Genomic DNA, 25,405 nt, shown 5'->3' on the forward strand with positions numbered 1-25,405 from the left:
TGTTATGTTATCCTCAGCTGTGTTGTCACGTGCTACTTCTCCCTCATTAACTTGTGAGTATATGTTGTCTCTGTCTCTCCTTGTCCTTTGTCATATTGTCCCTCACTGCTGTGTGTTCCCTTGCTCCATGGTTTCTGGTTTTTGGAATTCCTGGCTTTTTTCTGCATACATTTTTGGCTTTTGTTTACTCTTTGCCTGACAGCATTAAAGCAGATTTTTGGAGTTATTCCCATTTCCCCAGAGTCCTGCATGAGGCTCCACCCTTGCTCCCACACGGCCAATCCATGACACCCGGGGAAGGTCTATGCCAGGTTACCAGAGAGGAGAGTTCATCTGTTAGTTGAACCTTGGATCCAGGAAGAACAATGCATTCAAGTTTGCTCAACGAGTCTACATAGTTTTTGGGAATTTGGAGAAAGTACTCGACTGCATTTCTCAAAATATAATGTGAGGCATGCTTCAGGACTGCTTCAGCTTCAGCCCATTTGGTTTCTGTCCAACTGCATTGAGAGCTTGATTCGCTCTGAGGCAACAAGTCAGACTCATTCCCTGTGAGTACTGAGTTCACTGGGCTGCCCTTTGGCACCAATTCTGTTAAAATCTTTTATGAACAGAATTTCTAGACACAGCTAAGGGGTAGATGATGTCAGTATTGGTGGTCTCCCAATCTTTCCTCTTCATTTTGCAGATGTGGTTCTGTTAGCTTTACTGAGTCATGACCTCCAGCTTGCACCGGGGAGTGTGAGAAATGAGAATCAGCACCTTTGATTTTAAGTCGGAGTATTTCAGGGTCTTCTTAATGAGTGAGGGGAGAGCAGAAAAGGAGATTGACAGACATACTCTTGCAACATCTGCAGCAATGCAGATGCTGTACTGGTATGTTGTGGTGAAGAGAGAGCAAAGCGGGAAAGCGAAGCTGTTGATTTACTGGTCCACCTACGCTCACCTATGGCCACAGGCTGTGGGTAGTGAACGAAATAATGAGATCGTGGATATAAGTGACAGAAATGACTTTCCTCTGAATGCCTGGATGTGTGGGCTCAGCCTTAGAGACAGGATAAGGTGCTCAGCTTATCTCTCATTGGGGAGGGGCTCAGAGTGTGTACTTCTCCACATTCTAGGCATCTCTGCTTAGAATCTTTCTCCTACGACCAGGATGTGTGTATTTAAGTATTTATATCATCTGATCACCAAGTATATCACCTTCATACAAAGGTACAGTCATGCCACATTTGCATCTGAAAATGAATGCTCTGTTCTTTGCGATGTGAGTAAATCGGTGCACTGACGAACTAGTACACCACGACACATACACATCTAAATGAATTCTGAATACAACAAAGCTTATGCATTACATTTTTAAGAAACACTGCTGGAACAAATCTTTAAATAAGCTGGTGAAGCAGAGGCTAGTGGGGAGAATGACTGGAAACCCACACACAGATTAGATATGCATGCAGACAAATAAGCCAGTGTACACAATGTGCACAAAAACACAGTGGTAGCATCTGGAGGTGCCAGAGTGTGCATCCCAGCTGTTTTCCTGGTCCCACATTATGTGTGTGATAGTGAGCCATCAATAGTGCCCAAGGGGAATTATCTAACACCTCTCCATCCTCATCAACACGTCAGCTTCACTGCCCAAATTGAACTGATTAGCTGCAATAATAACTGGGAAAAACTGTGCACAGGAAGGAAGGAGGCGGTGCTGCTGAGACTTAAAAACCACAGCAACCCCAAACTATCCATTTTTAACTTCCTACTCTTAAAATGAGCAATGTGCCAGTGGGCAGGTTAGGATGTAAGAGGATAGTTTGAGCCTCTCATTCAGATCGTGGCCATTGGTGTGATTATGGCTTTGTCACAACAGCATTTAGCTGATGAGCAGAGAACAATTTTAATGTCTAGGGCAAAAGTGTCAGGTTCAATCACAGGTCCTAAAATCAATGAGTGCATGTGCTTACATGAAGCGAACATACTCACGGATCCTACTCCACATTCTCTTTTGGATACTGACAGCCTGTCGTCCATTAGCACCTTTTCTGCTTCTCACACAGCCATTATAACAAAATTATAACTTCGACTTCTGGATTGATCGTGAGGACAAAACCTTCTATTCCGTGCAAATCCATCATTTCACGCTTCACATGCCTCTCACTGACTCTCTATGTTCAGGCTGATGCTACTGTCATTGTCAATATGTACATAATCATATGGTTGATGAAATGGCTTCTGAAGGATGCATTCAGTACTTGTCAATCTATCAAGATAGGTAAATTCATGCTTTCCAAGCCATCAGAATGATGCCGAGTTTTGGTGGGGGAGTCGAGTCAAACCCAGTGCAATGCATGGCGTTTCTTTTCTCCAGGGGTAAGAAATCATTTTAATGAGCTGAGACACAGGTTAAGAACATGATAAAAACAAGGGGAAAGTCTATTTAGGGACAGTGACACTGTAGCATTACTGCAGAAAGTCTGTCTAGAATTTTATTTGTCCACCAACATATATTCTGTCATTTTAGAGAAGTTTCACAACAAGCAGCTCAGTATGTTTTGCTTTGCGTTAGTTTCATATTTATGTTAAACTAAACATCTGAACACTTAAAGATGAAGCAGCATCTTTTATATGTTACAGTAAAATAATCCACAATAACCTTAGAGTATATTGAATTTTAAGTGCTCCAACAGGGAACTAAAAGCCTGCGGTCAGGTTTGTGATCACTGATCATTAGTCATTAGTCTGGTTAGTAGTATAAAGAAATAAAAAGTCCAAATTAGCATGTGATTAAGCAGGTGACCTTTGTGCATGAAGCAAAATGTTGGGGTTTGTTTCCATGTTCATCTGCTGGTAGAGGGTTAGACAAGAGAAGTAAGATTTGCATCTGCTGTTCTGCCAACAGCAGATTTTAAATTTAAGGAACCACCTGGACCACCAATACTGCTTATGCATCTGTACATATACATACACTCAGTGTCCCCTTTATTAGAAGTGCCTGTTCAACTGCTCATTAATGCAAATATCCAATAAGTCAATTACATGACACAACTCTATGCATTAAGTCAGACAGACATTGTACAACAGCTTGCTGAAGTTTACGCAGGTGAGTTAAGTGACTTTGAAAGTGGGTTGTTGGTGCCTGACAGACTAGTTTTAGTTATTTCAGAAACCTGGATCTACTAGGATTTTCCACATAACCATCCATGAGCTTTACAAGGAACGGTCCAAAAGAATCCAGTATCCAACTTTTCTAGACCATAATGCTTGCTGATGCTAGAGGTCAGAGGAGAATAGCCAGACTGCTTTGAGCTCATAGCAAGGCAACAGATGGGCTACAGCAGCAGAAAACCACATCAGGTGCTACTTTTGTCAGCTAAGAACAGGAAATTGAGGCTATAAGTCACACAGGCTCATCAAAACTGGACAACAGGAAACTGGAAAAAAAACGTTGCCTGGTCCGATGAGTCTCTAATACCGCCGTGACATTCCAATGGTAGGGTCAGAATCTGGCACAAACAACTTGAAAGCAAAGATCCTGTGTTGTATTGACAGTTCAGGCTGGTGGTGTCATAGTGTGTCCTCAAGAATGTTCTAACACAAATACAAATGTGTATTTTTGTTCTTTATACCAAATGTGATTACATGTGTTGCTGCACAGGGAGCAACCTTACAATATTAAGCCAATTATTATGGCATTGCAGCAAGTGAAGCTGCAAAAACTAAACAAGTATGGTATCAAATACTGGTGTTAGGTTCACTCTGCTCTGTTTATTCTAAGCTGAAATGACTTAATAAAGGCTAACTTGCCTTTATATTCACTTAAGTCAACAAGATTAGATTTAAAGCTTATAATTCCCATTTTCCAATTTTCATTTTAGGCAATAGGTAACTTTATCCATAAAAAGCCAAGTAAGTTAAATTTTCTAAACTCTGTTGGGGAAAGTGTTTGTTTTGCTGCCTGCTGTAATGTTATACTGTGTCACTGAAAACGATTGCTCTTTGGCCAACGTGTTTTTATTTTTCTGCCTCATTTACTGCCATCAAAGCTACAAGGCCTGAAAGTATGGATACGCATACACACGGAGGAGATGTATATTTGAGAACTGCATGGTTTGGACGAAGGCTTGTGTGTGAGTGCTTGGGGCAGAGGGAATTAGAGTGAGTAATAGGAAAAATGCTGTGTTTGGCATGCAGCTGAGGCCCCTCAAGGCTGCTGCTCCTACCTTTGGTGTCCTTGTATGTTTCTTTTAACTTACATTTAGAAAAACTTTAATATTTGCATTTCATTTGCATTGGAAGGCTTTTGATGAGCCCCTTTGAATGTTATTTCAGTTATGTCAGAGAAGCATACATTTAATCTACAAAACAGAACACGGTTCATTTATTACTGTTCTGTTTAAAACATTTTCATGTGTCTGCAGCAGCACACAAAGCTGAAACCTCTGATTTTTAGCGGACACTGATGTGATTGAGGCTGTGGCGTGGCTGTGTGTGAGGCTTAAGCTTTGCTTAACTCTCCTGTCATCGCCTTTGAAGATGCTTCTAGCTCTGCACTGGGGAACCTTGGAGCGGGAGGGCATCTCTATGATTGAAGCTCCAGGGTTTAGCCTACTTCACTGTGTAACTGCGCTGCACAAATATCAGCTTGGCTTGCTGTGGTCAGGGGTGTTAAGCATATGTCTGCCTCTGAGTGACACCGGGGAGTAAAGCAGGCTTAAAGTGGACTTAACAGCCTCAAGATATTGGGTTGACATGAGCCAATTAGCCAACCCCAGTTTTCACACATAAAATGTAAAATAAAATACACATTTTCAAGTTCACACCAGGTCTATAACGGAGCCAAATCTGCAGGTTCATTAGTTTATTATTCATGTTCATTAGTTTCAATCATGTCTTTCGGTTTCCTGTAGCCATAAAATGTCTTAACATGAAAAATGAAGATGTCACTATTCAAACTGAGCTCTTTTTCGAGGAGCTCTTCAGCAGAGGCACTGCTGCATAGCAAAGCAGCAAGGCAAATGAGGAAGAATTAGCGCTGAATTTAAAAGAGGCTCGAGAAGACAAGCCACAGGATTTCTTGATTTTAAGCCATTTCTCCCTTAATGATCTTATTATGGCCAATTTTATCCTCTCTCCTAAAACACTGGACCTCTTGCATCAAGCAGCCCTTTTAAAAGACTGCACTGATAAAATGCTTTGTTAATTCAGTCCTTTCTCACCATTTCCATCCCTCCCCCTCTTTGTCAAACCTTTTCATTTCTCTCCTCCTCTCAAAGGATGTTTATGCTCTCTGTCCTCTTTCTCCTGCAGCCCTTTGTCTGTGTGGCTGGATGATTGTTTTCACCTGCCCACTGACATGATTACTACTCTGCTGACTCACTGATGATGGCCTGCTCTATTGACAGCAGCCACGGCTGTTGATGTTGATGCAGATGCTGTAGGAGTAGACACACAATGCTCATTCTGCTGGGCAGGGGGACATGACACACAATGTGTTTAAAAGGGCGCGGATGCACATTCGTAAATCACATGATTCATTTGGGATTAAAGCGGAGAAGCTGAAAACATCCATCCCTCCTTAAATAAACACAGGCAGTTTTCTTGTGGATCTTATTTGTCTTAAACAAATTAATGAAATGTGCCAGTAAGAGAGGTAATTTAAATCATTTCTCATAAATTTTGTCCTTGAATTATGAGTCATTTTCATCACAGTAGCAGAGAGATTGCAGTTTCCTGCTTTGCTTCATAGAAACACTTATTTTTTTAAGTGTCATAAGAAGAAAGATTTTGAATGCAGGAAGGAACAGGACAATATCACACATTTTTAACAGCCAACGGGAAGGATAAATATCAACTTGACTCAAGTTTCCAGTTATAAATATAAATTTTGTCATGGAATGTTGCTGCTAACACCCCGTTTATCTGAACCTCTTTTTTTAAAATCCTTATTTACACATTCATATCTTCTTTCTTTTAATTTGTTTAGATAACGGTCAGCATTTTTCAACAGTGACTAAACAGTGGTACATACCTGCTCGTTGTGCTTGTGTGAGCTTGGAGTAGACCACATCAGCTGACTCGATCAGCGTTTTGCTGGTTTGGATCAGCTACAATAAAAAGAAGACATGGAGTTAATTTGTAGAACACCTTAATTCCCTACCAGGGCCTCCCAGTATAGAAAAGAAATCAACCTCACCATTAAAAGCAATGACAGAGTGAATAAACTCGATCATCTAAACCTTGGATTATTTGCATTCATGTGGATATTACCACCCTCGACTCCTAAGGCAAAGGCAATCTCCAACACAACATGACACCCCCGCCCCCCTCCGAGACAGGACAATGTTCCTTGGATCAGTGCAAGGAACATGAAAAAGAGCTCAAGGAATTCATTCAGCTTCGACATTCTCCGGATCCGAATCCAATCGAGCATCAGAGAGATGTGCCAGAACAAGCCCAATCCACGGAGCGCAACCCCAAGCAGCACCCTCCAGGTCTGAAAAAATGAAACCACACTGGAAGAACCCCCAAAAACTGCAGTTCTTCGAAATGCCACTTGAAGGTGGTTCTAAAAGTGAATCAGTCCTTATAAAAAGGACTTATATAAAATTTACAGCAGAAAGAAGCAGGTAGGCGTCGGCTAGCTAGCAAGCTGTTTGCTAGTCACCTCAGTTAAAGTAATTCACTGTGTTGCTGGCTGTGTCCACATTGGACATATGGAGTTATCTGACAAAGAATAAAAACCAAAACTGTCTTTTAAACAATAACTTAATGAAATACACAATTATAATCCATCGGATTCTTCCCAGTCAAAATTGACCGTTCAGTTTTAACAGCTCTTAAATTAGCATAACAAACATCTTTCACCACCAAATTCAGTTCAGTGGGCCATTTAGGGGGTCAAGGGCCAATGGGTGGGGGGGTCAAGTGGATTCCCATTCATTTCCTATGGCGCTCACTTTTGATCGGGAACACCACAGATGTAACTAGGTTGATAAAAAACACTCAAAATTCAATGAAAGAGGTGCTCATCACTTTCATACGTTCAAGTGCATAGTGTGGAGGATGGCTTAAGGCCTTGAGGCAATCAGATGTAAAACACAATATTTATGAGTGTTTTAAGTTGTAAAGTTGTAAGTTGTAAAGATTTGAGTCGAACACGACAGGAAGCTTTTAATGATAGAGCTATGATACTGATAAGTCTGTTAAATTACAAAGTCAGCATTTTTGCCAGCTTTCTTTCCAGTCTTCAAAGCAGACACTTTCAGCACTACATTATATTTACTCTATAGTGTTTTTACTCTCACACACGCTCACACTGCACTGTATTATGTGTTTAAAAGCTGCATATTTTTCTGTGGTATAGTTTTATCTTCCTTTGTAAAATCAGCTGCTCTACTTCTGATATACTCCTTCATGTCTGTGATTGATCAGATGCTGCCAACACTGCTCTTTTCATGTGAACGAGCAGGGGGGAAATCTTGGGTTAACTTAACGAGTTGATAACCAGCTTTGAGTGACTGCTTATCCCAATTGCCAGTATTAGGGTAAGTGAATCCAGATAATGGAAAGATAGTCTGGGTATGCTTCGTAATACAGGGCTCTAAGCAACAGGATGGACTGCCAACATTACAGTGCCTGTCATCCCCTGAGGTAGCTTATGCCAGAGCTATTTTGGCACGTTAGTGGTTTTAATGTTGTGGTCAATCAATGAATATAAAGATGAGAACAAATAAAAATGCTAAGAGGTAAACACTTCAAAAAAAAAATTAGAGTTGTCTTTCCTGCCACATTGTTTTTGTTCATTTATAACAGATTTGATCCCCTCAGTCAGGGCTCAGTTTGAAGTATTTGGAATGAGCTCTTAATTGCTACGTTTACAGAGACAATAACAATTCAGCCTAACCCAATTAAGGCAACAAAGCTGCCATGTAAATGTCTGATTAGATTAATTCTGGTCAGATCATAATCAGAAAATTCTTTCGAATTAATTGGGCATATAAACAACACGGCTGAGATTTCTTTTGTCTTTTATGCAATTATATAAATAAGTTGGGTAAAATTCACGAGACGAATGTACTTGCAAGCAACGTGTTTGGTATGTCAGCAGTTAATGAGTCTTAAAACAGACATTATTTCCTAATTATCTAACAAAACATGCTTTAGACAGGTCTCTCTGTTAGTATCAGTATTATTAATGGAAAAGTTATACTCTCAGCCGTAGACATCATACCACAGTGCTGATGAGGAGCAGCTGGACTATCGCTACAGCACAGAGGAGGAGGCTAATGAAGTTTCACACTCATGTGGGAGACAGGAAGTGGACTCTTAAAGTGTGTGTGTGTGTGTGTCATGCACATGCCTCTTCTTGTTTTGATCTTTTCAAGAAAAGTAGTTTAAATGCAGAAATTATGAAAAGGGAAGCCATTTGGGACAAAAATGTCATAATGGGTATGGGTTAAGATGACAATAGAAATAGAAAAATGTTCATGTATAATATGTCATCAATCTATATTTCTAAATGAAAAATCTTCACTAAACCCCACAGACTGGAGTTAGTACTGTTAATTTCATGGCCATTTACAAAAGTGAAAAAAATATGCAGCATATCTCTAAGCTGCATTACATTCTGGTCTTGTAAGTAGCTCACACCTCTAACATAACACAATTAACAGAACAATTACTAGTGCTAGAAAAAACACTGGGAAATAAATCGGGGGAGGTGACGGGATTTGTCACGAGAGAGAGAAAGAGAGAGAATAATGAACATCAAACAGACACTTGCACGTGTATGATTTTGCCATTTTTTTTCTAAAACAGAAACATGAGAGTTGGGACTTGTTTTTTGGCTTCTTCCCCAAAAACCTTTTTGTAAGTAGACTGGAGAGTTGGTTTGATAGGACCAAGCCTTCTGCTGTGAAGCCAAAGCAGACTGTACTGTACGTGGAGCTGTGCCCTGTGCTCCTACTGATGTGTGCGTGCATCTGTAGGTGTCAACAGCAGGAGCGCTGTTGACCTGAGCAGTGTGCATGCTACAACCTTTTCCTCACTACTCGTTCACTTCATCAGCTCCCACTAAGTCTCACAAGAGAGGAGGGCAGGACAAACAGCGGGTGATGACTAATTACAGGCAGCGTCCTCCAACCCCCTTTCTGAGCACAGCCAATGTCGAGTGGGTGAAAAATATGGTTTTCTTGCAAGAGAGGAGGCAAGACAGAGAAGGACGTGTGAAATAATACAATGAGTAACTGAAGCTATATAATCTGGCTGGTCATTGAGCTGGTTTGAGCAATGTTTAGAAGCCATGTAAAACTCAACCAGCTGTGTTAACACCTGAAATGTTAAGCAATCAGGCAATAAGGCAGGGAACAAGTTTACTCTCTGCTTTGCCTTTTTTTCTAGTTTACCTTTGTAAGCAGAGCATGTATGAAAATCTGCACGGGACAAGAAATGCAAATCACATCATCCCAGCACAGACTTTGTTGTTACACTTGAAGGCTTTATGCTTTGAGATCTCATCGTTTCCCCAAATCGATATTTACTTGGATGCTGCACGATAAAGGACAGGTGTTACTGTCTGTCCTCACACACGCAGCGCGAAATGTAATCAAGTGTCTGAATGTTTGTGTGAACTGAATTTTAATAACTGAAATTAAAAGGAAAACACAAAAGTACTTCCAGTGCAAAATTCAGAACCATTCACATAACATTTACGCACATCTGTATTATTAACGCATTTGTTTGCCTGACAGTGTCAAAGGTGGTGGCATTCACTCTTTTCTGTGTGTGCTGGGTTTTTTTTGTTTGTTGTTTTTTTACCATGTCATAGGCGTTCAGTACTTTGCGCAGCAGCTCAGGCACAACACCCTGAGCTTCCATGGTGGGATAGGTCTCGCTCAGGTCCACAGTTACCCTCAGCGATCTCTCGCTGTTCATCAGCCATGTAGACACCGTCAGGATACACTGCTTCATGTTGGCTGCAGGGGTCAGACCACAGAGCTCCTTGAAGGACACCATTGCATTCTGGGAAGAAAGCACCCACATAAGAAAATAGGAATCTGGCTATAAACAGGTTCAAATGGTGGACATAAAAAAGACTGTGTGACACATTTGTGTGGGCATTGTTTAATATATAAGTGATAGTGCTTATACTTAACCAGTTCCTGGTTCATTAATTTCAAGATCCTCCATTAATTAAAAGGAGACGTTAATGTTAAAATGCAAATAAATCAATAAACATAAATATTCTATAAACAGCATTCTGTGCCCTTGTATGTCATTGGTCTCAGAATAGCTGCTACAATGTTTATCTCAACTGCCAATGTATCCAGCAAAGGAAGATTCCTGTTGATATATTGCACTTGGTGACTGATGAAATCATAGTTGTCCTAATAGAATACAACTACATTTTACAGATCAGTTTAAGTAAAGAGATTTAATAGAGTTAAATAGACTTATGAGTTTCCCGCCTGATCAGAAACAACATACTTCAGCACAGTGTTTTTCTTGATGACCACGATGACCCTAAAATTATTCCCACTTCCTATAATATCAGTCTGCTCAAAAATAAATCATCTAAAATCTCTATCTCAGCAAATCATGTTTGCATGCCTATCACTGACGACTGAGCGTGATCCAAACCTCAGTCGCCCTCTTGTCACAGATTCAAGAGGCCTTGAGCATGATACTGAATCTTAAAGTACTTCCATTGATCAGTATGTGTCACTGTAGTAAGTGCAATGCCATCGTCGACAAGGATTGTTTCAGCCAAATCTTTAAAAACCTTGGGTAATTTTGCCTTTTTTAGTGTCTTACAGGTACTTGCTTGTGCAGTTAACTAAAACAAAATACAGAATTCTGCACAGCTGTCAATAGCACTTTAAATAAAACTGAAATGTGTTTATAGTCATGGAATTTATTTGCAACCTAATACTGAATCTGCTTACTAATTCCTCAAAAAGAAACCACCTAACATAAACATTTAGTAAGCACATACTCTAATTTCTTCTTTTGCTAGCGTGGGAATTTAAGCAAGCAGACTTTATCCTTGAGAACGAGTGAGGTGAGAGAAGAGAAAGGGATGGAGAAAGGGAAGGAGTGTGAACAAACAGTCATGTTTGAAGCATGAGTAACTGAAAAAGCAAAAAAAAGGAGAGGCAGTTAATGAGAAACACTGAGAAAACAAAAAGGTATGAGAGGGTATTAAAATTTAGTGACGAAAGAGAGAGTATGAGATAGCAAGAAAACAGTTTAGTGTTTAGTGTTTGGAAATCCGTCCACACAGTGGAGGCTGCTGCTTGGGAAACCAGCTGTCTCCCTGGGCTAGGCCTGCAGAAAAATCCCCATACGTTAGAGGACATGCTGTCACTGGGAGGCCCAACTTTACAGTAGACAAAGAGGGTGGTCAGGGGACACAGGATCTGTATGCTGAGCACCATACACGGTTAACACCCCTTGGACCGCTGAGCACAGCTACAGAGAAACACAATGGTGGAAGTGGGACAGCTCTGGGGCTCTGGATTAAAAACCACTGTGTGATTATGCGTGTGCCTGAACGATCAGCATGTGTGGCTGCATGTGTTTATGTCTCAGTGTGGTCTGAGCTAAAGTTATTAACATTCATTATGTTTTGTATAATTCCTCGCATGTGTGCTTGGGACGACACGAGTAAATGTTTTTTGATAATTGTTGAGCAATAAAAGCCGCAGTCTTTCCAAGCCATGGTGTTACAAAACCCAATGAGAGGCTTGTGTTTTTAATTACTCCCTTCCCCACTTTGTTCCTCTTCCAGCATTTCCCAAATGGGAGCTCTGTGTCCAGTTAGGACCTTGCTTTTGTTTCAGTTTGCCCTTTTCTGTCTGTCTTTCTGCTTCTATCTCCGAATCTCTCTCTTCTCTCTTGCCCGCAGCACTAAGTGATGGTGAACGCGCCAATGGTGGCCCACATGATTTTCAGCAAATAAAAAGAAAATCCAGGCTGGCAACAGTTCTCATCCATCAACACTTTGTAACATTCACGGGCAGCAGCACTCAGAAAAGGACTTTATTCAAGTCTCCCGCAGAAGTAATTAATCTGCTGCGTAGATGGATCCACATATTAAAAATGCAAACTTATTATAATAGCTCACTGGTCAATGTTCATGGATTCCCTTAGTCTTTTTAATATTCAAATGTACTTCTTGTTCCTTTGTTATTCAAAGCAGAACACCTGGAAGCTTTGCAGCTTAAGGATGAAGGAGTCTTAGAAGAGCTAAGTGAGGTGAAATAATGCTTTTTATTTGAAAGAATGAAAGCAATCAAATAATTCATTTTGCTTAATATATTAAAAAAATAAGCGTGTGTGCACACTGAGTACAACAGATATGTTTTTTTAAAGAGTGTCTAGTTGTCGCCTTGTGGGTATTTGGCCACAGATCCTTTCATTCAGCTGTCTCCAGATCCACAGAACCGCTCTCTCTGCAGCTGGTCTGTACAAGCCCTTCCCATATGTCCATTATTTTACATTTAAAAGGCAATATGCCTCATTCTAAAAACACCTTTATTTGTTCTCTTTAAAGCCTCCCTCATAACTTCACCTCTTTCATCTATTTCATCAACTTTTATCTCTTCGTTTCAAAAAGGCGTATTTACATTTCAAACCAGAGGAAAATGTGGTTTAATAAGAGGCGCCAACACGATCGCATCAGCTGAACACACGTTCACTTTCAACCACCAAGCATTTTTCATGAAGCCTTATAAATTAAAATTCTAAAGCCATTTGTTATGAGAGATGAATCATAGCTACAGAACAAAGTCTGTAGGGTCTTAACTGTGACACAGCCTGCAACGAAATACTTAATCTGCATTAGTAATTTTATTTGACTCTTACAAAAGTAAGAATATTTATTAGGTTGTCAGAGATTTATAAGACAGATTGGGCCATATTTCATGACTTATTAATAATTTCTGCTGACAGACATCAAAGTAAAGATTAAGAGGACCTTATGACAAACTCAAGGTTTTAGTTCATGCCAAAAAGAAAAACATGTGATTATGCCACATGTCAAAATGTTTTGTCAAGCTGGGGATTTTTTTATTTATTCGTTTATTTCAGTCAGTGGTGCTGACTAACTGCTTGTATTAATAGGTTTAACTACACAAAAAAAATTTGAACAAAGAAAATACCGTACGTTCCTATTATTCCTCTTCTGCATCACAGGATCGGTTTCACCCTAGAACACAAACGTATTTTCTCCCATGCTGATAGGTATAATGAAGCCCTTTTTCAGAACATGCCCATTTCCACAACAAAAAAATGCATGACTGCATGCCACGGGATCTCTAATCATCATTACATCTCTGCTAATTTAGTTCAGTCTGTCTTTTGTTTGCTTTACCATTAGACTGAGGTTGCTGCTATCTGAAGACAAACAGACCTCATGATCATGATACGTGAAAGCGATGTGCTGCATGCACCTCAAATTTAATTTCTACTTATAAAAAAACTCATCATCATTACATATTTGATCCAGTCAAGTTTGCCACTATAAAAATTCACCAGTTATACAGCAAGTGTATTGAAGAACTAACTTTTTACCCCTTAAAAGCCTACTAAGAGTATGCCTGGAGGCTCTTCTCTGAACTGAGCCGCTTCTGTCATATTTCAAGCTGGCTTATAGAACAAAATGACTGAGTTTCCATCAGATGTTAGTGAGGATGAGCTCTGCCTATCCTTGAAAAAAGTCCAGAAACTTATTCTGTTAACAAAGAAAATATCACTACTTTGTTCCATGTGCACAAGTGTGTAAAGTGATTTACAGTAATGTTTAAAACTAGACTTTGAGGAAAAGATTAAATCTCCCATTTCTCTCCAGTGATGGGCTCCTTTACACATATGATCAATAGGCAAGTAAGAAGAACAAAAAGGCACATATTTATTAATTTTAGTCTTTTCTTTCACTTAGAAATCTACTATTTAGTGGAAGATGGAACACTGCTGTTGGAGCTGTTTCAGCAGTGTACAAAAATGACCTCCTTCAAACACGACAAAACAAGAGGCTGCCGACGTAAACTAGCAACTTAAGAACACACACACACAACAACAACAAAAAAAACCCCTCTAGCCAGCTCTAGTTGAGTTATAATTTGTAGGCAGCACAAATGGCACAAGCATTTATACCACTCTGCAGTTGCCACACACCATATATTAATGACCACCAACAAAGACACTGAAAGGCCCGTGCTGGTGCTTGTCAGACAAATATACACAGTGCTTACAAATCTTCATTTGAGCTGAGAGGAGCATTAAAATACTGCACTAAGTGCCTAGCAACCCACTCGTCATCCTGGGGCAGTAATTGTCCCTCATTAATGATTACACTATTCATAAACTTTAGAATTGTACACCAATGTCGCTTTATTGCCCCTTTCTTTTATTACATTAATAGAGCACAATTAGTGACAAGCCTCTATCCACAATAGCAAGTGAACTAAGTACAATGCAAAACATTTACAATGGATTTTATTGCTACGGATGCAATAAAATATTATGTAAATTTATTTTGAAAGCCTTGATATTATACAAATTATTAATTAAATGGCTAAAAAGGGTTAGTAAATATTATCAGCGTGTTTTATAACCTCAAAATCAGGGTAAAATGTTTAGAAAAAAACTGGTAAACTTAAAAAATAAACTACTCTAATGCGGTCTTTAACCTCCTAAGACCCGAACTCTTCCACAGCATGCATTTTTAATTTCTCTTTGATATTTGGGCATATTGGGGCCCGATGAATGTCAAAACAAAGAATTACCAGATATTTTTTTAACCTTTTTAAAAAAAATTTTTATGAAAAATAAGAGCCACATATGAGGATATTCGTTTAAAATTTCGATAGAAAAGTAGCAGTATAATGTCCTCGTAAGTGGATATCAGGCCCTTGTAGAGCAAAATTGAGTATTTTGGTCTAAATAACCCAAAATGTGATATCCACATATGTGGGCGCCAGGTCCTAGGAGGTTAACCTATGTGTGCTGAAAATATTGCATTATATAAGCCAGTTTAAATACCATATTACCACAGAAAATCATATCTGAATTTGATGTTCTACTGATCTGTACTGTGGAATCACTTATGGCAGTTTTTTCCTTGTACTTTTCTTTTAAATCAAAAGGAAGTGATGGGGGAAGATGCAGAGCACATCCACAAACTCCACCCCAGCCATCTATAGACTGAGAAGCCAGTTTTCGAACTGTAACTTAATATTTTCTTAGTATTTAGTTCCTTACCTGCACATTTTCTCTGAGGTCTGTGGCCTCCCTGAGAGGCTGGGTGGAAGCTCTGAAGAGCTCATCCACTACTTTGATTCCTGTGGTCTTGGTGGTGGTGTACTCCCGGGCCTTCCTACTCTTCCTGACATATATACCCCTCTTATGACCCTTTCCTCCACCACGTCTGTTGGTGATGGCCACGTGAACAAACAGGGTCGTGTTGGGTAAGAACTCTCCTGTAAGAGACTGTAGAGGGACATGCCTATAGCCTGGCTGTAGGCACTCAAATGGGATGGTGTACTGGCCAATGAACTCATCTCCGATGTAATCATCGTCTAGAACCACAAAACGCAGTACTGCAAGTTCAGGTAAATTAATCTGGAATTCAAAACTCTCATCAAAAATAGGGTTGTCACCATTCTGAGACACAGTCTTGGTTCTTTGCTCAGCACAGTCAGCTGGTATGCCATGGATCTCCACATATATGTAGGGCTCCACCACATCCCCTTTAGCAGCAGAACCACGAGGCTTGGGAAGATTCTGCCCACTGATGACTTTGATGTGAAGAAGCTGTGCAGACACTCCTGGAAGGGAGTCCCGAGCATTGGCACTAAAGTAGGACACCTCCGCCCTCATAATGGCTGGCCGTAAAACATACCCACAGTTGCCATTCTGCCTGAACCACCCTAGGTTGAGATCCATCATCAGACCTGGAGTCTGATAGTTCATGGCCACAATCTGGCAGCCACATTTCCAGAAATCCTGGGGGTTCATGTTGCTGGCATCAATTCTCATGGGAGTGGGATATACCCTGGAGAGGAAGCGCTTGTTATAGCAGACAAATTCTTCTGGAAACTCATTAGCAAACTTGTTTGCATCTACCTCATTGAAGGAACATATTTCCCAGTATTTTTGCTCCCTCTTAGAGAACTCAAAGTCCCTGAACTGGACTGACTTGCAGAGAGATACAAGATCAGACAGCTCTCTGCACAGCCTGAATATCTTACAGCCCAAGCCATTCAGCTGGTCTTTCTCATCATTTCCCACTCTTTGGGACATTTCCAGACCCTCCTCCTCATCTGTCACATCCCCTTCAGCATCACTGCAGCTGGGTGGCAGCTTCTTGCCTTTAAGGAGGATTTTACCTTTGAGTTTCTCAGGAGAGGGTAGGTAGTTTTCCTCCTTGTTGGGTGAGTCAATATACAGCTTGTCCCCGAGAATCTTCTTCGTGTGCTGTGCCATGACCCTCTGCTGGGGAATGCAACAGTGGGTCACTAAGCAGAGAATAAGGGGGTACTCAGAGCTCTCGAAAGCATATTGGTTGATAATGTCCAGAACTTTAGAGAAAGCTAGCTGTGAGGCTACCGAACTTCCCACATACACTACTGGTTCATTATCAGGGCCATCCCATACAACTACTTCAATGCTGCGACACCCCATCCTCAGAGCTCGGATGTAACTGCTGATGTCTGACGAACCCCAGAAATGGTCCTCCAGAAGGGAAGCATTATGCGAGGAGTTGATGTAGTAATGGGAAAGAGGCTGAGTCATATCCTGGCATACACGTTTGTGCTGGGGGTCAAAAATGTGGCATTCTGAGGACAGGAGGTAGTGTGTAAAACCGTCAATGGAGAGGTAGCCTCTCTCCCTGCCTTCAGCAGATGGCTCAAATTTCTGAACAATATCCCTGCACATGTCCTCTGTTACTCCTTCCACACCCTGCTCTACCTCTACAAAAAGCATCAGATCTTTGCTGTCAAGATATTCCTTGTTACTGGAGAACTGCACCAGCAGAAAGAAAATCTCTGGCCGTGTGCATAGCTCACAGTAGGCCTCAACAAAAGTGTCCAAGTTAATTGCCTCTCCGTACTGGTCTTTAGCTTTCTGGAGTTCTTTGAATTTCAGTTGTATCCTAGACTCTTTCATTCCAGGGTTGAGCCCCTTAATTATCTGGGTGGCTCTGAATAGGTCTATGTGTCCTTCCTTTTCCACATCTGCTAGCTCAAACACTGATCCAATCCAAGATGTTCGTAGACTTGGCTGACTCTGTTCCACCATATCCACAGTGTGGCGGCCATAAGACACCAGATACCTCAGGCCCATCACCCAGGTGCTGACAACATCTGCTGTGCTAGCCACTAAGTCTAAGGACTCGTAGTTATCCCCGTAGATGATAGAGAAAGCGCATTCATCAGGAAACTGATCAGAGAGACCATTGCTGCGGAGAACAGGAGTTTTTTTCCCCAAACGGACCTCCTTAATGCTCTTGATTTCCAGTTTAGCCTTCTCCGAATCTTTCTTGGATGGCTCCCAACGCAACCAGTGCATGTCCGGATCCAGCAGGAAGTAGCGGTTGTACATACGCGAGTTGGAGCGCACCTTCTTCATTTCACAACCCTCCATCATGAAGGCCATACAAGCAGCTGTGCTGTTGATCTTGCGGTCGCTCGGCATTGAGCTGAAGGATACCGTTTTCTTCCTCACCTGCCTCTGTTTGGAACCATCCTGGGAACAAAATGGGGTAGGGAAGAGTTGGATGAGAGAAAATGAGTTTCATGTTAGACATTATATGTGATTTCAAAAGCAGAAAGGAAACAAAAAGATAGCATTATGTCTATAGTTAAATATATCTATATGTGGATATGTAAATCCACACTGAATTAAATGAAGGAAAATCCCATACTATAGCTGCTAAAAGGTAAAGATAGACAACGATGCACCACTCCCATCTGCTAATAATTTAAATATGACAAACTATTAAATTTTAATAAGTTATTACTAATTATCAATCACACATTAATAACTTTAAATCACATATTGATTCTGATTTAGTAATGACTATTTCTTATAAACATTTTAAGAGATGAGACGCAGTGTTGGATGATACGATGGTATGATTTCTCTCATAGGAAAGCCCCAGAAATTAATCTGTTTTCAATCTTTTTTGTACAATATAGAATCTGAGAGAATGACAAACTGCAGTGAAACCTAATAATTTGAATAATTTGAAAAGGAGACATCGCTCTACACAGCCCTGGGCTAAATTTTTGTAAGTTTTAAAATAAAACTTGTAAAATGCAACTGGCAAACACCACCTGCAATGACATGCTGGAACGTTTTCAGCTTTTAGGTCTGTTAGTCTAACTGGTGAGAGTACACAGCACTGTCCTATTTCCACACAGAGCTGTGGTTAGCTAGATAGCCTGAATGCACATGGCCTGGTTTAAAACTTGGAAAATAGGCTTGCTGAATAATGCATAGCACAAAGAACAGTACATTAAAAACCTAAACCAAGCCACAAATTACTGCTATTTAAGACTCTAAGCACAACACCTTTGAGACTCTTTCAAAAGGGCATTTCCATTACTACAGAGCCATATCGGTAGCTATGGTTTGTTTAACCTCCAATACAAGATAAATGTAACCAAAGCCACTTAATTTGACCTTGTCTCTTGTATCTTCATCTTTTTTTGTTTTGTTTTTTGGAAAGCCAGAAAGGGCAGTCACCCTCAGGGCATCCCCTTAACACCTAAGACAGTGACTGCCTGTACAGGCCTGATAAATCTCCCCAAAGCATGGTCCAACTTTAGCCACAGTGAAACACCTCCGGATTATCCATCTTCCACCTGACAGCCAGAAGCAGATGATGCATAGCAACTCATCACGATTAATGAGCACCATTTTAGGCAGAGCTGAAGAAATGACATGATCATTACTCCACTTGTGCCCTTGTTTTATGACCTCTATCTCATTGTCCTACACATAAGCACTCAATATCATAATGTCAAAATCTTTAATTCTTCAGTGCTTCTGAGAATACCTCCTGGATAAGTTTAGTCAGTGATTACTGATCTTACCAGATGGTGTGCTTTAGCCCAATCATGCCTGGTCCACCCAGGTCAAAAAGGTTGCTTGCAATGTGTTAAAATAAAGCTAGTATTTGTGTTATTCCCCTTGAGATACACTTGCATGCAATTTCTGTGAGAGCTAGTGCCAAGAGCCACAGGCACATGGAAATGCATGGACCCGTGCCAAGACTGTAAGGGTAAGACAGTGCTGTTTGGTCAGTTCGTAGCTCCAAATTCTTTTACAGAGTAATATGAGCTCATCAACCACTTCACATAGGAGATAAACGGGCCAAAGAGTTGATTCTGTCCTTAGATCCTTATTTGTCTTGTGTTCATTTCCTCCAGTAGATCATTCAGCCCCATCCATCATAGGAGAAGTGGGAGATAAATCTGGAGGCCATAATCAAGAGCTCACATTTCAACCCAAATGCCATGCACTTTATTTTGACGAGCACGGTCCTTTCACCTCATGTGACAGAAAATTACAGCTACCACTCTAGTCTATTTTTAAAAAAACAGACTGAAAGACAGTTGGTCTCTCCTCTGGTTTGCTCTTCATGAGCTATTTGCAAAATCAGCCAGATGGACATGAACATTAACTGGGGTATTGGGAATATGACTGAAAGCAGACTGAGCAAGTGGTTCTACGAGGGAAGATCTGTTCAGGTCTGATTATTTCCAGGCCTTCTTCAGGGAAGTGATGTAGCCACAGAGGGTCAAAGGCTATAAGGGTAATCTAGTGTCTCATTAACATGCTGTTACAATTAGCTGGACAACCAGACAAGACAGCATGCTGTTTCTCTTTGCCTCTCAATCAAAGCTAAGCAGCAAAACACAACTGAAAACAATTCTGCTTTTCATAGGATTAGTAGTGTGGTAGTAAATGATTACACACTAGTTGGAAATGATAATATAATAGTACATGCATGAATAACAAAGTTCATGGAAAATAATTTTGTTAATTTAATGATTTGAACTGCCTGTTTACAATAGTTTAAACCTTCTTTCACTGTTTCTTGTGCTCTTTTATTTCTGATTCACATATTTTCTCAGATCCCCTTTGGCCCTGTGTTTCTTTATGTATGTGTGTGTTTATGTGTGTATGCTTGACTGCCTGTTGTTGCTGCGGTGGTGATGTTGGGGTATTTTGGTAATCTTCCACAGCTCCCACATTCCCCTTTCTATTGAGGTTTCTAACGTGACATCATGTGCCTATTGCTTGAAAGTAGTCTGTCCTGTTGCATGTGACACAACCAGCAGTTGCTAGGATGGGTGAAACTGGTTGCAAACAAGTTACTTTACCAGAAACTTCCTAGTAATTGATTTGGTTGCTAGTTGCTAACAGATTGCCACAGTTGCCTGTAGTTTTTCATGTTTGTCTGCAACTACTAGCCAAGCAATAGTAAAACCTAAAAAAGAGCAATGGAAACAAGTGCTGTAGCCAACATGTTGCAAAATGGCACAGCTTTTACTTTGAAGGTAAATGGTCTACAGTCCCAGTTTGTGTTGCACTTTTCATAATTTTACTAGACCTCAGAGAGTAGCTGGCTGCTGTTTGCAGACAAATCCACCACCTCCATTCAAATTACAACCACACAAACGATCAAAGCAGTTATCACAAGTATGTTTTTGCTAACCAGGTGGCGAATATGAATTTTTCCCTAGCAACAGATGGTTGCCAGGAGTTTACTGATCAGTCTGTAGGGCTGTGTGACTCAGCCTTTAGCAGTCATTTTCCCAGTGATTTCCACCAACCAACCATCCAGCAACTACTTGCAACCGCTTGGGGAATACCCATGTTTCTCTCATGATCATTGGTTAACAAATGGTCACGGATTGATCTCTAGGCCTGAGTGACTTTAGCACTATTACCTTGACATTGCTTTGTCACAGTCACAAGTGTCAAGTTAATGCCACATGGTTAGTAGTCACATGTCTACAACACCTCAGTGGGAACACCAGCAACTTGAGTATTGGTCAAATACTTCCTGGTGGAAGGGTGAGATGAGTGTTTCCACACCCCCTGAAAGACAGTGGTGTGTCACGCTCTCTCCCTTCTCCTATCATTGTTTTCACACTATGACACTGGGCACCATAAGCAGTGTGACTGCAGAACATAACTCCAGGGAGGCAATTAATGGAAAAAACTCTCTGCTCTCCCAGGCAACAACAGTCGTGGCTCCCAGGTTGCCTGTACACTCCAGTCCCCTATTGAATACTTCACATCAAAACAATAACCCTTGACTGTACTGCTGTGTACAATAGATGCAATATATTAATAGACTTCCTGTCTTTGCATAGCTTTTAAATCTTTATATTTGTAATGGCATATAATCTATAAAATTTATACAGTCCTTTGCTTTTCTGTACTCTTCCACTGTGATGTGGAAGCTGGAAAGCAACATCATCAGAGAGATTAATTCCTCCTTTATCTCCACAGACTGGAGTGTTTGTGTGTGTGCTCAAGCAAAATTAAAAAGTCCTCTTCCTCCAGTTGTTTGTGTGATGGCATGAACCACTTGACTGCTACCACTAGGGCTGCCACAAACGATTATTTTGATAGTCGACTAGTCACCGATTATTTTTGCGATTAGTCGACTAATCAGATCATCATCCATTAGACGTAAAACTACAGCTTATTGCACCAGCAGCATCTGCTCTTATATAACTATCATTAGCTTACAGCTTTAAGTGTTTAAGGTCTGTGCTAACTAAAAATAAAGACAAGATGATAGTTTATTAAATTTTAATGAAATTTGCAGATTGTTTCGGTGAAGTTTAATAAACTCCTTGCTATCTAAAATATAACAGGACACTGGAGTATATTCTGGAGCATCTCACACTTCTGATAATCAGCTGTCTGCTTGACGTTTATTCAGCTGTGTAAAAACTATAACTTTAATCTCAGACAAACTGATTTACTCAGGAACAAATAAAATACTAAAAAAAAAAAGCCAAACAATAACATTTTAAGTTATCTAAGTGACTCATATATATTTAACCTGAGTAGCGAAAGACGGTGGTGGGTTTGAAAACGATTTGCGGGGAGTCCGGTGTTCTCACGGCGCTAGTGACCTAGCCCCCGGCTCGCTAACGAGCTAGTGGGTAACAGATGTCTCCGAAAACGTCGGAGCGCTTTTGAAAATATGTGGTGTCCTGATAAACTGAGCAGATATTTGAGGTTTACACAGCTACATTCTCGCCTGAAAATATGTTAAACGTTTATTTTGTGACCCAGAAAGAATAATAAGAGTAACATTAAAACTAACTAGCTGCCGCCATTGTTGGAAACTGCGCTGGGCCGCGCTATGAATTCTGGGACACAGCTGCTTCTTCTTCTTCTTCTTCTTCGGGGTTTAACGGTAGCTGACATCCTTGTACATGCAATGCTGCCATCTTCTGTTTCAGTCCGTTATTACACTCTTAAATCCTGCCACTTATTCCTGCGTCTTTTGTGATCGTACAAAGTTTCAAACGACGCGTCGACTATTAAATCAGTCGTCGACGATTTTGATAGTCGACGTAATCGTGACTAGTCAACAAATCGTGGCAGCCCTAGCTACCACACATACTCACACACTCCAAAATACAACACTCTAGTGTGTCAGGTGAAAAAAACCCCCACAAAACCAAAAACAGTTCTTGTCTCCATCACTGGGTTGGCAACACTAAAAATAACCAAAAAGGTTAGGAGCTCAGCTAATCCTGTTTTTAAACACATGACTTCCCATGACACTTTAGACATACTGCTCATTTTCACTAATGTGGCCCACTTCCACCCCATTCTAGCAAACCTCCAACTATCCTACTTCCTCCAGGGCTGTACTGGCCGTTTGCCACTCACGGCTATCATATCTCAACTCTAAAACAGGTTTGCAGAAAGTGGTCAGGCATGGCTCAGTTCTTCTCGCCTACAGAGCTCCAGTGTCATTTGTGTGTGTGCAATGATAATCCGCGAAATAGGCAACAGGGGGGCGTGGGTAATGGGGAGTGAAGACAGAACAGAGCAGAGCCCTCTTGATGACGTGCTCTCCAACATGTGAGTCACAGTATGTGTGCTCTGTTTGCCAGCATGTGTGCCTGAGGATCATAGAAAACGAGCCGCAGGATCAAGCCACATTACACAACTAACGCACACATTGACATGTCAAACACAATCGCAGGTATCGCAAAGGCACATGCTTACTGTTTCAAAGTGCCTAGGGTGAATCTGAGTAACTAGGCAAAATTCATCTTTGTTACAAGGCACATTTATTTCCAGTCTTTATTCTAGACAATCCCAGCAGAAACTATATTAACAGATGAATGTGATAGTGTAACGGTGGGTTATGTCCAGCAAGAGCAACACCGTTCCCAGCGGAAGCACTAGGTGTTAAAAAACAAAGAGCACTTTCACCGCACAGGATTTCATAAGCCAGTGAGCATGGGTCTGCTTGCATGAGGTAGGTGAGAGGTCACAGTCAGTCCCCTCCTCAGATGTAGGCTGCACCGCAGTGCCTTCTCCTTCCCTACATCCTAGATAGTTATTTAAACTGACGTCTGAATCCAGAGCTTAGGGCAGACATCATTCAGCCTCTAACAGACTCTATCCTCTGTTATAGACATCCACAGGGGGAAAAAAAGGGAAAAGGGGATAAAATGGGCCAAAGCTAAGACAGTGCAAGTGAGATGGAAGTAGAAATTGACAGAAATTGAGAAAGAAAGATGATTTGATAATGTTAACTTTAATTTGTTTAGATGTTTTGGCAACACTGTGCAACCTCAGCGCCAATAAGGCAAATTAAATCTAGTTGAAAAACTGACTCCTAATAGGAGGAAAGGAGATAGGAAGGCAGGGATTGACAGATAAATAAAATGCGAGTAACATTTTACCTTGGCAACATGGTATTGTTATCTGTCATGCCAATAAACCCTCTTGGAATTGAATACAGATTTGGAAATAGGAAAGGCGAGAAAGGGATGGAGAGAATGAAGAAAAACAGACAAGGGAAAGAGAGTCAAAAAGAGAGAGAAGCCGGGCCCGTCACTGTTTGTCACAGTAATCGGTAATGTGGCCGAGTGCTTACACCATCTTAGTGAGAGTTTTGCAGAACGCGAACATAATGTGTGAATAGCCGAGAAAATTTAAGGTCGAGGGAATGCGAGATGCCTGAATTGATTGTGTGCAGACGTACTTGTGTTTGTCCTAGTCCACAAATGAATTTACATTTTCATCCAGGTGGTCCATTGTGTTTGACACTTGCTGTGCCTGGAATGTAAAGCTTAGTTTCTTCACGGTCAGATAATAAGTGGAAATCCCCCAGAGAACTCTCAGCAAGTCAGAGCCCACCGAACAGTCTGACTAATTACTGGCCTACAGAGAAGAAGAAGTCAATGGTATTGAGCCAGGCACCACAAAAGCCCCCCCACAAAAACCACACCAATTGCTGCCATCTAGATACTTCAGTCACAGAGCATGTGATGTGTCTCTTTTCCTTATCATACCATTATCACTTATCATATCTGAATCCTTGAACATGTATAGCAAGACCATAGACGTGTACAGTATAACGTTCAAGGATTTTGCTGTGGATTTGGTGAACACTTTATCACACTGTGCAAGTCACTGTCAATCACAACTCTGAATAATCAGTTTGACCAATTCTAATAAATTTATTTATATATTAATTTGTAAAACCATTTTAGAAGGTGCACATATTTATTTTGTGCACAGCATATTTCACATCTCTGTTCAGGATATTCAGGTATAGGCATAAAGTGAGAGAAAGGTCCTCCATAAATCACCACCTTATCATGGTGAAGGAGTTTATGTGTCTGAGTGATCCCAGGAGCTATTTCAGCATAGGATCCCTTAAGTCTGTCCAGATTGTGGACCAGTTCCAAGTCTCAGACTGGTCAAGCTACGTTGCCAATCTCACCTTGGCCATGAACTCTTTGTATTGACTAAAAGAATGAGACGGTGGATGCAAGCTGCCTCTGAAGGGTGTCTGGAGTCTCCCTTCGAGATTAGGTTAGTGGGTGAGAAGCTTGGCTATACGGGATGGCTTTAGTGTAGAGCTGCTACTCTTTACGCAAAAGAAACTAGCTGAGTTGCTTCAGCCAACTGACTAGGGCGGCGGTCCCCAAGCCATGCGCCATGGACCGGTACCAGTCCGTGAGTCCTTTGGTGCCGGGCCGCGAGAGCTGAGGCTCGGGTATGAAATTTATGGTTTTCAGGGTTTTTATCATTAACTCGGTTTCCCTGGGTCTTTTCCCATGATGTAGTTGTGTGTCTTATTTTGAAAGAAATATTTACACGTTACCATAGTAACCAG

The 25,405-nt window shown here is 40.9% G+C and overlaps 1 protein-coding gene across 2 annotated transcripts in view; it reads right to left on the bottom strand.

Moving 5' to 3' along the window:
• The window catches only part of LOC309704802 (inactive phospholipase C-like protein 2), a 69,114-nt gene that overhangs the window by 9,127 nt on the left and 34,582 nt on the right, over positions 1 to 25,405 (bottom strand). For both annotated transcript variants that reach the window (XR_014276380.1, XM_082530239.1), the window contains exons 2-4: positions 15,262 to 17,748; positions 9,817 to 10,020; positions 6,029 to 6,104 (exon numbers count right to left, since the gene is read on the bottom strand). Coding sequence is in view for 1 of the 2 variants with exons in the window: in XM_082530239.1 (XP_082386365.1) it covers positions 6,029 to 6,104; positions 9,817 to 10,020; positions 15,262 to 17,748 (2,767 nt within the window). In the remaining variant the exon portion in view is untranslated. The remainder of the gene's footprint in view (positions 1 to 6,028; positions 6,105 to 9,816; positions 10,021 to 15,261; positions 17,749 to 25,405) is intronic.

The sequence above is a fragment of the Aulonocara stuartgranti genome, assembly GCF_965226115.1.
Source record: "Aulonocara stuartgranti genome assembly, chromosome: 4".
NCBI lineage: Eukaryota > Metazoa > Chordata > Actinopteri > Cichliformes > Cichlidae > Aulonocara > Aulonocara stuartgranti.